At 40.8% G+C, this 14,813-nt stretch overlaps 1 protein-coding gene across 3 annotated transcripts in view; it reads left to right on the top strand.

Moving 5' to 3' along the window:
- capzb (capping actin protein of muscle Z-line subunit beta) overlaps positions 1–14,813 on the top strand; it is a 107,745-nt gene that overhangs the window by 47,208 nt on the left and 45,724 nt on the right. For all 3 annotated transcript variants that reach the window (XM_041206448.1, XM_041206447.1, XM_041206446.1), the window contains one exon: positions 10,428–10,549. In XM_041206448.1, the coding sequence (XP_041062382.1) occupies positions 10,428–10,549 (122 nt within the window). The remainder of the gene's footprint in view (positions 1–10,427; positions 10,550–14,813) is intronic.

The raw sequence follows: 14,813 nt of genomic DNA, 5'->3' as shown, positions 1-14,813 counted from the left end.
TGTGATAATTACCAGATTATCTGTTTTTGTGATTGCGGGAATAAATATTGGCCAGGGCACCAGGGATATCTCCCCTGTTCTTCATGGTAATGTCAGGGGATCTTTTACATCCACCTGAGAGAGCAGACGGAGCCTCCGTTTAACAGATTCAACTGTACAGTACACCCTCAGTACTGCACTGGAGTGTCAATCTTGACTTTTGTGCTCAAGTCTTGGAGTGGGACTTACTCTCACCTCTGAGTCAGAAGGAGTTTGTGACCAACTGAGCCATGCTGACCATACAAAGACTGGCCGTGGTAATTTTGTGAATCAAGCTTGAATGCATTATAGAGCCAACAATCTGATGTGAAGCTTTGTGAACATTAAATGCTGGATACTCCACAACACAATTAATGAAATCTATAAAATCATTTACAGCTAGAAGATGCATTGCTAAACTTGTCTTTAGATGGACACTGAAATAAAGCATCCTTTGAATGTGTTTAATTTTTAAAAATTGCTGAATGCAATTTGCACAAGTATTGCACAAGTAACAACCTTCTGATATTTCAAAATATAATTCAGCTTGCAGTTGTTATCTAATTTAAGCATTGCAGAAACTGAAACTTCCTGGGACAAATCACTGGGTTACTAGCTGGAGTTATTAGCTGGAGTTCCTCCGATCATTGAGAGGCTCAGTTAAAGAATCACGTGTAGATTGTTAAAGGGCTATAGCGCAACAGATGTGGAAATGTACACGATCCTTACTGAGGGAAATAGTGTCAGTGAGGAGCAGTCAGTCAGCAGTCTTTACCACCTGTTGGTGAAATAGTTGGGCTTTTAATTCTGATGTGCTATTTGTGAACTTACGTCCTTTATAAACAAGATGTTATTTGTTCATCTTCACAAATCTGAAATACTTTGGTATAATGAAGAACTGCTAGCTACAGCAACTCATCAGTTATTAAAAGGGTAAGTTTAAGTCTTAGTCTGCAAAGTATTCCAAAATTTGAAACTGCTTCTTTATTAATCTTCAGCCACTGGCTGACATAAACTAGATTGTGAGCAACCAGAAGAGGCAAAAATAGTCTGGCTTTGTTGTGCCTTTAGCCAAAAAGAGTTGCTTTTTCCTGGATCTTAACCCCTGTTGGCGATCTATTGGTGCCTTGTAAAAATATTGCACTAGCAATGGGTAATTTAGACAGGTCCTCTGACATCACCAAGTATAAGCCCTCTCTCACCTAAGTTTTACATGTTGTTACCAGTTCATGACAGTTAACTTGCATATGTATTTTGAACAAATTGTCACAGCCAGTTAGTTATGCCATGGTTTCCCTTTGTCAATTGTTCACAGAAACTGTCAACATAATTTTAAAACAAATGCAGGGAATTGGCATTCTTGTCCCACTAAACTCAACCAAAAAGGTCAAAAGGAGATGGTAGTGCAGTGACAATGTCATCTGAACTAGTAATCCAGAGACACAGGCTCATGCTGTGGGGACATGGCTTCAAATCCCGCCTTGGAAGCTGGTAGAATTTAAATACAATTAAATAAATTTGGTGTATGAAGCTCGTCTCAGTAAGGCGACCATGAGAACTACGATCAATGATTGTAAAAGCTCATCTGGTTCACTAATGCCCTTTAGGGAAGTCTGCCGTTCTTACCTGGTCTGGCCGACATGTGACTCCAGATCCACAGTAATGTGGCTCTCACCTGTTCTCTCAAATGACCAAGCAAACCACTCAGTTCAAGGACAGTTAGACAACAAATGCTGGCCTTGCCAGCGATGCCCACAGCCCATGAAAGAATAAGTTTAGAAAAAAATAATGGCCAAAGAAGAGAGAGATTGCAAAATTTGGTTGACATTTTTAGAAACAGCGTCAATCTTTCTCCAGTATATAGAAGGGTGCTTTTATTAAAAAGCAACCTCCTAGACTTGCCTTTCTTTTTATATTTGGTTACACAGAGATTACACAGCAATCAGGTGGTTAATATTAATTAAAGTGGTATTATTAGGGTAACTAGCTGCACTGAAGTGCTCTCTTACAGAGCGAATAATGGAAGCATTGTTCAGAAAGCTTTTTAAGAGGATGGCTGCTTTCTTTCCTTTTGGTTTTCTTTATGTTTCTTATGTCATGTTGCTTTTTGCTTGATGAATACAGCATTACCTTTCCCAGCTGCACACTTTGCAGCACTATTGAATTTGTACCACACAATTTGAACAGCTGAAACTTGCCCTGGAGAACCCTGGTTTGTTTTTTGTTGCAGTGTGGTCCGGATATAAAACTACAGAGCAGGTCATCCTGTATTTCTGCTGACTTTCAGCAACAGAGATAGTCAGGTGAACAGCTAAGGAAAATATCCAAATACTTGACAAATGCAAATAAGTTGTGCCAGATGTTTGCACATCTTTGTTACTTTTGCTTATCCAAAATGGAATTTGATACTTGAAACTGACTTGTTCTTTCGTCAAGACAATGCTGTTTTATCAAATTAAACTGTCTGCATGACCATTTGCTAAAATCTGCTGGATTGAATAGATTTAAGTTTCTTCTTGACATTTATTATTACACTTGGGTACTTCGGAGCAGGTTTTAGCTCCCCGTTCCCCCAGCTCAATGATTGAACTTGTAGATTTCTTATACAACACTTCCTGTGCGTTTTGGCTTGTCAAATATAGGCACCCAGCATTGGGGTGGGGGGGAATGGTGTGGTTCGTCTCATTGGGTCAGGGGTGTGGTTTAGAGTGTGGTTGGCAGGTACGTGTTGGTGGTAGTGGGTTGAATTACACTGTTAATCACGGAGTTGCACCAGAGATTAAACAGTGTATCCGGGTATGTAGCGTGTACTTAGCCCACATCTCCAATACTGAGATCAGTGTAAGAGACATTCATGGAATGTCCCAAGCAGTGCAAATCAACCTGTTGGAAGTTTAAACTTTCCAGCAAATGACAGTGCTTGTGCTTCTGATTTTTGCCGCTGTTGGCTTTGGAAGATCTGACCCGTTAATTCTGTTTCTCTCACCACAGATGCTGCCTGACCTCATAAATATTTCCAGCATTTTCTGTTTTTATGCTAATACTATCTAATTTTTCCATAAATCCAATTGTAAATTTTTCAGTTTCATAAGTATTGAACCAGAGTGCTATTATGCTGTGCTGGAAATGACTGCCCAGAAACTGCTTGAAAGACATAAGCATTGGGAACCCATTTGGAAGGTTTCTGATCTTTTATTTCCTAAATTAGGGTAGCATCGTCATTTTTGTTTAATTTGTTTATGGGATGTGGGCATTGCTGGCTAGGCCAGCATTTATTGCCCATTCCTAATTGCCCTTAAGGTGGCGGTGACCTGCCTTCTTGAACCCCTGCAGTCCATGTTGTGTAGGTACACCCACAGTGCTCTTAGGGAAGTAGTTCCAGGATTTTGACCCAGCAACAGCGAAGGAATGGCAATATACTTCCCAGTCAGGATGGTGAGTGTCTTAGAGGAGAACTTCCAGGTGGTGGTGTTCCCATGTATCTGCTGTCCTTGTCCTTCTGGATGGCAGCGGTCGTGGGTTTGGAAGGTGCTATCTAAGGAGCTTTAGTGAGTTTTCGCAGTACATCTTGTAGAAGGTACACATTGCTGCCACTGTTCGTCGGTGATGGAGGCAGTGAATGTTTGTGGATGGGGCGTCAATCAAGTGGGCTGCTTTGTCCTCATCAATATATTAATGTATTTTTTATCTGAGTCAACTGGAGCAGCACTTGCCTCAGAGTCCTAACCCTTTTATTTGACTATTTGGGACCTATCTAATGAACATAATCTCCTGGTATGGTAAAAGTAATTGAGGTAGTGCACTTGTAAAATCAACATTTTATTTTAAGGCTCCAATTTGTTGCAGTCTTCCTGTGTTCAAAATACTATGGATGAATGCAGGCTCTGCTAATCTACTTCATGTTTTGTGCCTGTGCCCCATTTTTTTTGGAAAGGCCACATTGCAAAATGCTGAAGGTTCCCGGGATGGTAGTAAGGTTAATGTTAATTTGGTGAAAGGGATTTTAGGTCGAGCCATAAATGCTGGCCTTGTCAGTGATGCCCATATCACATGAATGAATAAAGACATTTTTCAAACCAGTTTAAATAAAGTTGGAAATTTCATCATGATTTTCTCAGCAAGGGATTTTAGTGCAAACAAATATTAAAGAAGGACTTCAGGCAGCAATATTGCAGAGCCAACCCACATTTCATAATAAATTGCTACAGTCGTTGAAGAAAATTGCGTTCAGAATAAACCCTGTGATCCTAAATATCTTTTGATGCATACAGTAAAATCTGATCCTAAATCTGTACAGATTTTTTACAATATGAACCCTGTAATTTTAAATGCATTGCATCCAGTGCAAATTCTGATTCTAAGTACTTAGCTTTGGTAACATTCCTTCTCAGCTTGACCCTAGCTTTATGACTCCATTCAGAAATCTGGAATACATACTCTAAATCCCCTAGGTGTATATTAAATTGCTTTTCAAACAGCTCTGTATACTGTAGCAGCACACGATGAGACCATTCAAGAGTACAATAAAAAATATAGTGGGATAAATCTATAAAACACTTGTCTGAATGTCCGGTTCTACTTATATCAGATATTAAAACTCCATGCAGCTGTTGTAGGTCCACATTGAATCTGAAGTTTGCTGGCGTGTTGCTAGGTGTAGTTTTTCACACACAATCTTTTATATGTTATCTCAATGTCAGCCATATTGTTGTGCAAAGATGACTGATATGTGACAGGTAGGTTTGCTGGCAGCAGGTCATTACCCCTCTCTGTTGGAGATGATGTGTGCTGTGGAAAGTGATGAGGAAGTAGGCAGTGTGTGAAATATAATACAATAGAATTATGTGAAAGAAACTACTATAAAACTTTGTACCAACTCTTACTCAGTCTTTTCCCTTTAATTTCTAGTTTTTTTTCCAAATATCTTGCACGACACAAAGCAAGGTGGGGATGTAAGCTGTGAGGAGGACACAAAGAGGCTGCAAAGAGATGTAGACAGGTTAAGTGGAAACAAGGTGGCGAATTGAGTAGAATTTGGAGAAGTGTGAGGTTATTAATTTTGGTAGTAATAAATAAATTTGGTAGTAAGAACAGAAAAGCAGAATATTTTTAAAAGGTATGAAAATTCAAAATGTTGAAGTTCAGAGAGAAAAGAGTGTATTTATACAAGGAACACAAAGTTGGCATTGCAGGTACAGCAAGCAATTATGAAAGCAAATGGCATATTGGCCTTTATTACAAAGCGGTTGGAGTACAAGAATAAGGAAGTCTTGCTATAATGGTACAAGGCTTTGTTGACACCACACCTGGAGTACTGTGTGCAGTTTTGGTCTCCGCATTTAAGGAATGATATACTTGCATTGGAGGCGATACATCAGACGTTCACTAGACTGGTTCCTGGGAAGAGAGGGCTGTCCTATGATGAGAGGCTGATGATAGTTACCCTTTTGTTTTGCAGTTTAACCTTATTATTTTCAGTTACTATAATTGTACATTCCATGTACAGAAGTGTTTCCACTTAATGCATCTTCAGTAAATTTACAAGCAAAATACTGCGGATGCTGGAAATCTGAAACAAAAACAAAAATAGCTGGAAAAATTCAGCCGGTCTGACAGTATCTGCGGAGAGGAACACAGTTGACCTTTCAAGTCTGTATGACTCTTCATTGGAACTAAGGAAATATAGAAATGATGTGAAATATAAGCTGGTAGAGGGGGGTGGGACAGGTAGAGCTGGATAGAGGGCCAGTGGAGGCAAAAAAGAGATTGCCAAAGATGTCATAGACAAAAGGACAAAGGGGTGTTGACGGTGGTGATATTATCTAAGGAATGTGATAATGGGGACATTAAGGGTAGCAAGCAGGACAAGCAAGTGGCAAATGGCCCTAGTGGGGATGGGGTGGGGGAAAGGAAGGAATCGAAATGGGCTAGAAGGTGGAGATAAAATAATAGATCGAAATAAATTTAAAAATACGTGGGAAAAGAAAAATGTTTTTAAAAAATTATAAATGATTGGAAAAGGGAGGATCGGAAAGGGGATGGAGATGGAGGAGAGAGTTCATGGATCTGAAGTTGTTGAACTCAATATTAAGTCCGGAAGGCTGTAAAGTGCCTAGTTGGAAGATGAGGTGCTGTTCCTCCAGTTTGTGTTGAGCGTCGCTGGAACATTGCAGCAGGCCAAGGATAGACATGTGGGCATGAGAGCAGGGTGGTGTGTTGAAATGGCAAGCGACAGGGAGGTCTGGGTCTTGCTTGCAGACAGACTGGAGGTGTTCCGCAAAGCGGTCACCCAGTCTGCGTTTGGCCTCTCCAATGTAGAGGAGACTGCATTGGGAACAGCGAATGCAGTAGGCTAAATTGAGGGAAGTGCAAGTGAAATGCTGCTTCACTTGAAAGGAGTGTTTGGGCCCTTGGACGGTGAGGAGGGGGGGAAGTAAAGGGGCAGGTGTTGCACCTTCTGTGGTTGCATGGGAAGGTGCTGTGGGAGGGGGTTGAGGTGTAGGGGATGATGGATGAGTGGACCAGGGTGTCCTGGAGGGAACGATCCCTGTGGAAAGCTGCCGGGGTGGGGGGGGGTGAAGGGAAGATGTGTTTGGTGGTGGCATCATGCTGGAGTTGGCGGAAATGGCAGAGGATGATCCTTTGAACGTGGAGGCTGGTGGGGTGATAATTGAGGACAGGGGGGACCCTATCATGTTTCTGGGAGGGAGAGGAAGGAGTGAGGGCAGATGCTCGGGAGATGGGCCAGGCATGGTTGAGAGCCCTGTCAACCACCGTGGGTGGAAAACCTTGGTTAAGGAAGAAGGAAGAAATGTCAGAGGAACTGTTTTTGAAAGTGGCATCATCAGAACAGATGTGACGTTGGTGAAGGAACTGAGATAATGGGAAGGAGTCCTTACAAGAAGCGGGGTGTGAGGATCTGTAGTCGAGGTAGCTGTGGGAATTGGTAGGCTTGTAATGAATTTTGGTGGACAGTCTATCACCAGAAATTGAGACAGAGGTGTCAAGGAAGGGAAGGGAAGTATCAGTGATGGACCACGTGAAAATGATGGAGGGGTGGAAATTGGACCAAAATGACTAAATTTTTCCAGGTCCAGACAAGAGCATGAAGCGGCACCAAAGCAGTCATCGATGTACCGGAGAAAGAGTTGTGGGAGGGGTTCTGAGTAGGACTGGAACAAGGAATGTTCCACATACCCCATAAAGAGATAGGCATAATTGGGGCCATGCGGGCACCCATAGCCATACCTTTTATTTGGAGGAAGTGAGAGGAGTTAAAGGAGAAATTGTTCAGTGAGAGAACAAGTTCAGCTAGACGGAGGAGAGTAGTGGTGGATGGGGATTGTTCGGGCCTCTGTTCGAGGAAGAAGCGGAGAGCCCTCAGACCATCCCAGTGGGGGATGGAGGTGTAGAGTGATTGGACGCCCATGGTGAAGAGGAGTCAGTTGGGGCCAGGGAACTGGAAATTATTGATATGATGTAGGGTGTGAGAGGAATTGTGGATGTAGGTGGGAAGAGACTGGACAAGGGGAGAGAGAATGGAGTCAAGAAAGCAAGAAATGAGTTCCGTAGGGCAGGAACAGGCTGACACAATCAGTCTGCTGGGACAGTCCTGTTTGTGGATTTTGGGTAAGAGGTAGAAGTGGACCGACTGAGGTTGGAAGCTGTAGAGGGAAGATCTCCAGAGGAGGTGAAGTCAGTGACAGTCCTGGAAACAATGGCTTAATGTTCAATGGTGGGGTCATGGTCCGGGGGATTTACAGTTGGCAGAAAAGCAGGCACAATCTGATAATTGAGTAGGGAGACATCTGTTGAAGAGTGTGTGCAACTACAAGAATGAAATCCTTTGCAGTAATGCTTTGATATTTCACAAGATTTATTTGCAATATTTGCAAAACTAGAAATGTGACAAAATCTAATTGAAATTTAAATGATTTTGACTGGATTTCAGTATAATGAATATTAAGGGTGTGATTATTGTGAAAACTGCTTTGGCATTGCAGAGGTTCTTGGCTGTTGCCTTTTGCTATTGACTTTAATCTTCTATCTACTAATTGCATAATGTGTACAGACACACAAAAAAAACTATTCTACAACACAATTTCTGTCCCACCCTTGATCCTTTTATCCCAGAGCAGCTGGAGCTTTGAAACATTTTTGGTGTTTATTAAGAGCGATGAATGCAAAATTGAAAAATAACTATTGATCTTGCAATTTTCTTCAAGATTTGAAATCTTTTCTTTACAAAGCTGGAGCTTAATTTTTTTTTGTTAATCACCACTTCAAGTATTTCCTATTTAAAATAATATGTTGCACTTTTCTTTTTCCCCATTCCGGCCTGCTTCATGTTGCTGTCTGTCATTCCACAGCTTCATCAAATTCTCACCAGTAAATTGAGCCAAAAAGTTGGCAAGTTATTTTAAATTGAATCCTGAAATGTGTGTGCTCAAATCGAATACATGCTTGGAGCTGGTGATTTACTGAGCATAAATCACTTGTATTGTGTTTGCTGCAACTTGATAGTGTGGCTGGTAGTCTTTCAGGTTGATTTTCCACAGGGTGCCCACAAAGGCTGCTGTAATATTTGGGAGTTTGGGTATAAGGTAAATAATTAATATAGTAGGATTTCAAGTAGCTGTAGTTTGGGCAAGTGCAGGACTCATGTCAACCTCGAGTTCAGATCAAATTAATTTCGTATAGCAAATGAAGTTAGAATTTCATTTACAGGATTATTGGCAATTTGCATGTAATGGTGTTCTTTCTGAAGCAGAAAATAATTTTATTTTTAAAAGTCCCCACGGATATTATGATTTTGGGGTGTTGTGTACATACTAGTTCTGACACATCCCTGGTCCTGGAAACTGAGTGAACCCATAGCTGTTACAACAGAAGTACCACATTCTGTTGAGTAGTGAAGGCATAGACAACACATTACAGCAGAGACTGAAAACATGAACTTGAGTCACAGGTTGTTATTCTCAACCAACAAAACACAAATCTAATTTCAAACTTGTGTGTAATCTTTACCTCCATGTATAAAAATAAATACAACAAAAAGTAGGCCGAAACAAAGTTTCAGGCAGAGTTCCATGCAACAAAGATTAGAACTTTGTGGAGCAGTGCAGTCTTGAGTAATGAATTGAAAGGACAGATTGAAACTAACCTCAGAAAAGAAAAAGAACTTGGGTAGCACTTTATCATGTCCTGAAGATGTTCAGAAGTACTTCACAGCCAGTTAGTTCCTCCTTGCATATTATCACTGTTAATATAGGTAAATAAGGCAGGCAGGTAATATAGTGCAAAGTCTCTCAAACAGAAAATGTGATGAATGACCAGCTAAACCTTTTAATATTGATTGAGGGACTCTGATTGTGCTGCACTCCTTTTGTACCGCATTGAAATGCCAGCTTAGATAAAAGCCCCATTTCCTGGTCCAACTCAAGCACGTTTCAAGTTCAGATAAGGTGACTTCAATAGCCATTAATATCTGCTGACTGCCAATCTAAATACATTCCTGAGGATTATCCATAAAACTAGTCATGTATTACAGCCTGCAACGACAAATAATGTAACATGTAGACCTTATGCAATATAATGGTAAATATATTATGTGCTAGCAAGAAATTGCAACAGAGAAAAGCTTCCATTTCCCTGAATAGTGCAAATGGAGCTCTTGGTGCATTATTGTGATTTGTATTTGGGCTAGAGGATGGGAAAGAGATGTATATTTTCAGCAGTCAGCTTTGAAACATTTTTGGTGTTTATTAAGAGTGATGAATGCAAAATTGAAAAATAACTATTGAACATGCAATTTTTTTCAAGATTTGAAATCTTTTCATTACAAATGATGTGATTTTGTTGATGTTCACTGCAAGGTGGTCCTTAGCTGTTTTAACTTTTGCAAAATATAATGTATTGAATAATTTGAAGAATGCTAAACAGAAAATGGTGCCTAATACGTGATTTTAAATAAAGTTTTGGAGTCCTTTTTTTAATATGTTGGTCTCGATATAAAGGAGGAAAATGTTTCAGGAAAATGGAGTGTCTGCACAACCCTGAAAGTGTGATGTCTTAATTTGTGGGGTTGCTGCAATTTTTGGAGCACAGCTTGAGATCCTGCTGTGAAGTTTATTGAAGCACATGAACAGGATCTTTGTCTAAATTGTTGTGTTTCTGATGTGATTCTGAAAGTAGGAGTATATGTATTCTTATTTTGTATTTGTATTTATTTGTCTTTTCTGAAACAATTGTGTATCTCATGACTTGTGATGGTTTTAAAAGATGAAGTGTTTTTTGATGAAGCTGTTTTTTAAACTGTCATCAATCCTAATAAGATTATGAAATTTAAAATGGAAAGTTCCAAATTAAAATTGTTTCTAATGTGTTATGCTTGATCTTTTTGCAAACAGGTTCCAACTCTCTGTGAAGACCTGTTATCATCAGTAGATCAGCCACTGAAGATCGCCAGGGATAAAGTAGTAGGAAAGGATTACTTACTTTGTGATTATAATAGAGATGGTGACTCGTACAGGTGAGATAACAGAAAAGGAAAAAATCTTGTAGACTTCTTTTTAAATATCAAAATACTTAACTCAGATGTAGAACTTGCATTTGCTTCACCCCTAGCTAGAGCCCAGAAAACCCAGCCCTGGAAGCCCTGAACTCAGCTGCCAATTGCATTTGCATTCCATGCTCAATAATTTATCCTGTTTGAATTTGAATCTGGAAGTTTGGAAAGAAATTGCTTTAGCACCGTTGTGTTAGAAATTTGAAAAGAATGTTGTGTCATTGGTAGGTGAATCCTAAATCAAAATACCAGGTATTTTAATGTTAGCAGCTTGAGACATGAGTGAATTAATGGCAGCATTGATTTAAACTTCATTTGTGGCCCTGAGCCTCCATGACATGTAAGAAGATGAAAGTTTGAACACCCTTAGCCGTAACCACCTAATTATGTTGTTCCATTTTGAAACCATTTGGAACTGTTCATATCTCAATGTAATCATTCTCTTGAGGAAGCCTTATTTTATTTTTGGTGGTGCTGGTGGTACCATCAAAAAGTCTCATCAGCAGTGCCTTTGCAAGATTCTCCAAATCCGATGGCAAAAAAGGCAGCCAATATGCCCAGCATTGAGGTACAGTCCACTGGGCGGGCCATATCATTCGTGTACCTGACACCAGACTCCCAAAACGGCACCTCTACTTGGAACGTCGCTAGCAGATTCCCAGGTTTAAGAAACACTTTAAGGATGTCCTCAAAGCACTCCTGACAAGGTCAAACATTCCTGCCGGTTCATGCGACTCCCAGATTTGTGACTAACCAAAATGGAGAAGGTTCATCCAGAAAGGCACCGAACACAGTTGGGAACCTGCAGAGGTGAAGCCGAGGCACCGTAGAGAGTGCACAAACCTGGCAACAACTCATTCAGCCAACCATCCAGGCACCACCTGTCCTGCATGTGGCAGAGTTTGCAGATTGCACATTGGAATTAATCAGCCACCTCATAACCCATTTAACCAGAGCAAGTCGTCCTCTATCCCAAAGGACTGCCTAAGAAGGTTTTTTAGTTTTACTTGTTGCTGATTGCACTGTGATGGCTTACATGCAGATTTAAGTGAAGAAAGTGTGTGTGCTACCACTGAGCTAAGGCAGAGACTGAGTTAAGGAGTGTTGCTCATCCAGGCAAAAATACTTTGGAAATCAGTGCCTTGGGAGGGGGATATATATTAGCCCTACACATGATGAAATTTGTAGCTTGTCATGTACACTGGATAAATTAATCCATTGGCAAGTCTTTTGGGATGACTCCCTTACCTGAATGGGCAACCTCGTGTTCACTAAAAAGCTTTGATCAGCAATTGTTACTCTTGATACAGGGAAATGGTTCACTCCAAGATATTGCCATTACTTTAGCTCGTGAACTTGGTGACTAATTGACTAACAAATAAGTAAGGTTAGACAATGGCAGGGCTGGTGATTTGCCATGACTGCTACATGTGGGAATCTGTGGAATGTACTGCAGTCCTGGACAACTGTATCTATGTTAAGTGACTCCAGCTTGAACAACTTCACAGAATTGTTATGGTGCAGAAGGAGGGCATTTGGCCCATTGTGTCTGCACCGGCTCTTTGAATGAGCGTTATGACTCTCTGCCATTTTCCTGTTTTTTCCCTGTAACCCTGCACATTGTTTCTGTTTAAGTAATCATCTAATGCCTTCTTGAGTGCCTCAATTGAACCTGCCTCCACCACACTTCCAAGCACTGCATTCCAGGCATGAACCATTCGTTATGTGAAAAAGTTTTTTCTCTCATCATGCTTGCTTCTTTTGCAAATCACTTTAAACCTGTGCCCTCTCGTTTTCGATCCTTTTCATTTGGGAACAGTTTCTCCCTATCTATTCTGTCCAGCCCCTTCATGATTTTGAACGCCTCTATCAAATCTCCTCTTGGCCTTCTGCTCTCCATGGAGAATGGTCCCGACTTCTCTAATCAATCTTTGTAACTGAAGTTTCTCATCCCTGGATCCATTTTTGTAAACCTCTTCTGCACTGTCTCCAATGCATTCACATCTTTCCTAAAGTGTGACGACCAGAACTGTACGCAATATTCCAGCTGAGGTCTAACGAATGTCCAGTACAAGTTCAGCATAATCTCCTTCCTCTTGTAATCTATGCCCCTATTAATAAAGCCCAGGATATTGTATGCTTTATTAACTATTCTCTCCACCTGTCCTGCCACTTTTAATGACTTACACATATACACCCAGGTCCCTCTATTCCTGCACACCCTTTAGAGTTGTACCCCTTATTTTATATTGGCTGTCCATGTTCTTCCTACCAGAAGGAATCATCTGACACTTCTCTGTATTGAACTTCATCTGCCACCTATCTGCCCACTCCACCAAATTGTCTGTGTCATTTTGAAGTTTTACACTGTCCTCCTCACAGTATACAATGCTTCCAAGTTTTGTATTATCCGCAAACTTTGGAATTGGCCCCTGTAAACTAAGGTCTAGATCATTAACATATATCAGGAAAAGCAAGGGTCCCAATATTGACCCCTGGGGAACTCCATGACAAACCTTCCTCCAGCCCGAAAAATATCCATTAACCATTACTCACTGTTTCCTATTACTCGGACAATTTTGTATCGATGTTGCTACTGTCCCTTTTATTCCATGACCTATAACTTTTCTTACAAGTCTGTGTGGCATCAAATGCCTTTTGGAAATCCATGTACACTACATCAACAGCATTACCCTCATCAACCCTCTGTTACCTCTTCAAAAAACTCCAATACGATTTTCCCTTAAGAAATCCATGCTAGCTCTTCCTAATCAACCCATATTTTTACATGTGACTATTAATTCCAGCCCAGATAATTGTTTCTAGAAGCTTCCCCACTACTGAATTTAAAGTGGCTGGTCTGTAATTGCTGGGTTTATCCTTACAATGTTTTTGAACAAGGGCATAATGTTTGCAATTCTCCAGACCTCTGGCATTTCCCCTGAGTCTAGGAAAGACTGAAAGATTATGGCTAGTGCCCCTGCAATTTCCATTCTCTTTTCCTTCAATACCCTTGGGTGCATCTCATCCGGTCTCGGTGCCTTGCCAACTTTAACCAATACCACCTCCTTATCAATTTTGAACACTTCTAGACTTGTCATTATGGCCTGGGTAGCATCCGCTTCCTTGGTAAAGACAAATGCAAAGTATTCATTTAACACCTCAGTCATGTCCCCTGCCTCCATGTGTAAATCCCCTTTTTTGTCCCTTATCAGCCCTTTCACCACCCTTTTACTATTTATGTGTCTGTAGAAGACTTTGGGATTCCCCTTTATGTTGGCTGCCAGTCTTTTCTCATAATCCCCCTCTGCCTCTCTTATTTGCTTCCACCTCTGCCCTCTGAACCTTCTGTATTCAGCTTGGTTCTCAATTGTATTTTCCACTTCACAGCTATCATAAACACACTTTTTCTTCTTTATATTAATTTCTATCTCCTTTTTAACCCAGGGAGCTCTGGATTTGTTTCCCCTACCTTTCCCTTTTGAGAGAATATACTTTGACTGTACCCGAACCATTTCTTCTTTGAAAGTAGCCCATTGTTCAGCCACAGTTTTTCCTGCCAACCTATGGTTCCAGTCTATCCAGCCCAGTTCTTGCCCTATTTAAGTTGACTCTCCCCCAGGTAATTATTCTTACTCTGGATTGGCCATTGTCCTTTTATACCGTCATCCTAAATCTTATGATTCAATGATCACGGTCTCCTAAATGTTTCCCCACTGACACTTGATCTACTTGGCCCACCTCATTTCCAAAAACTAGGTCTAGCAGTGCTTCCTTTCTTGTTGGACTGGACACATACTGCTGTAGAAAATTCTCCTGAACATGCTCTAGGAACTCTTGCCCCTCTCTGCCCTTTACACTACCACTATCCCAGTCTATATTTGGGTAACTGAAGTCCCTCATTATGATGAAAATGTTTGCACCTCTCTGTAATTTCCCTGCAGATTTGTTCCTCTGCATCCTTCCCACAGGTGGCCTATAGACTACACCGAACAATGTAATTGCACTCTTTTGTTCCATAGCTCTAACCAAATTGATTGTGTCCTTGAATGTCCTCTTTTTTCCAGTGCTACAATGCTGTCCTTAACCAATACAGCCACCCTTCCTTTTCTTCCTGCCCTATCTTTCCTGAACACTTTGTACCCAGGAATATTCAACACCCAGTCCTGCCCTTGCTTGAATCAGGTGTCTATTATCACCACAACAACATAATTCCACAAGGCAATCT

Source organism: Carcharodon carcharias, chromosome 15 (assembly GCF_017639515.1).
Source record: "Carcharodon carcharias isolate sCarCar2 chromosome 15, sCarCar2.pri, whole genome shotgun sequence".
Lineage (NCBI taxonomy): Eukaryota > Metazoa > Chordata > Chondrichthyes > Lamniformes > Lamnidae > Carcharodon > Carcharodon carcharias.
This window is presented reverse-complemented; position numbering and strand designations above follow the sequence as displayed.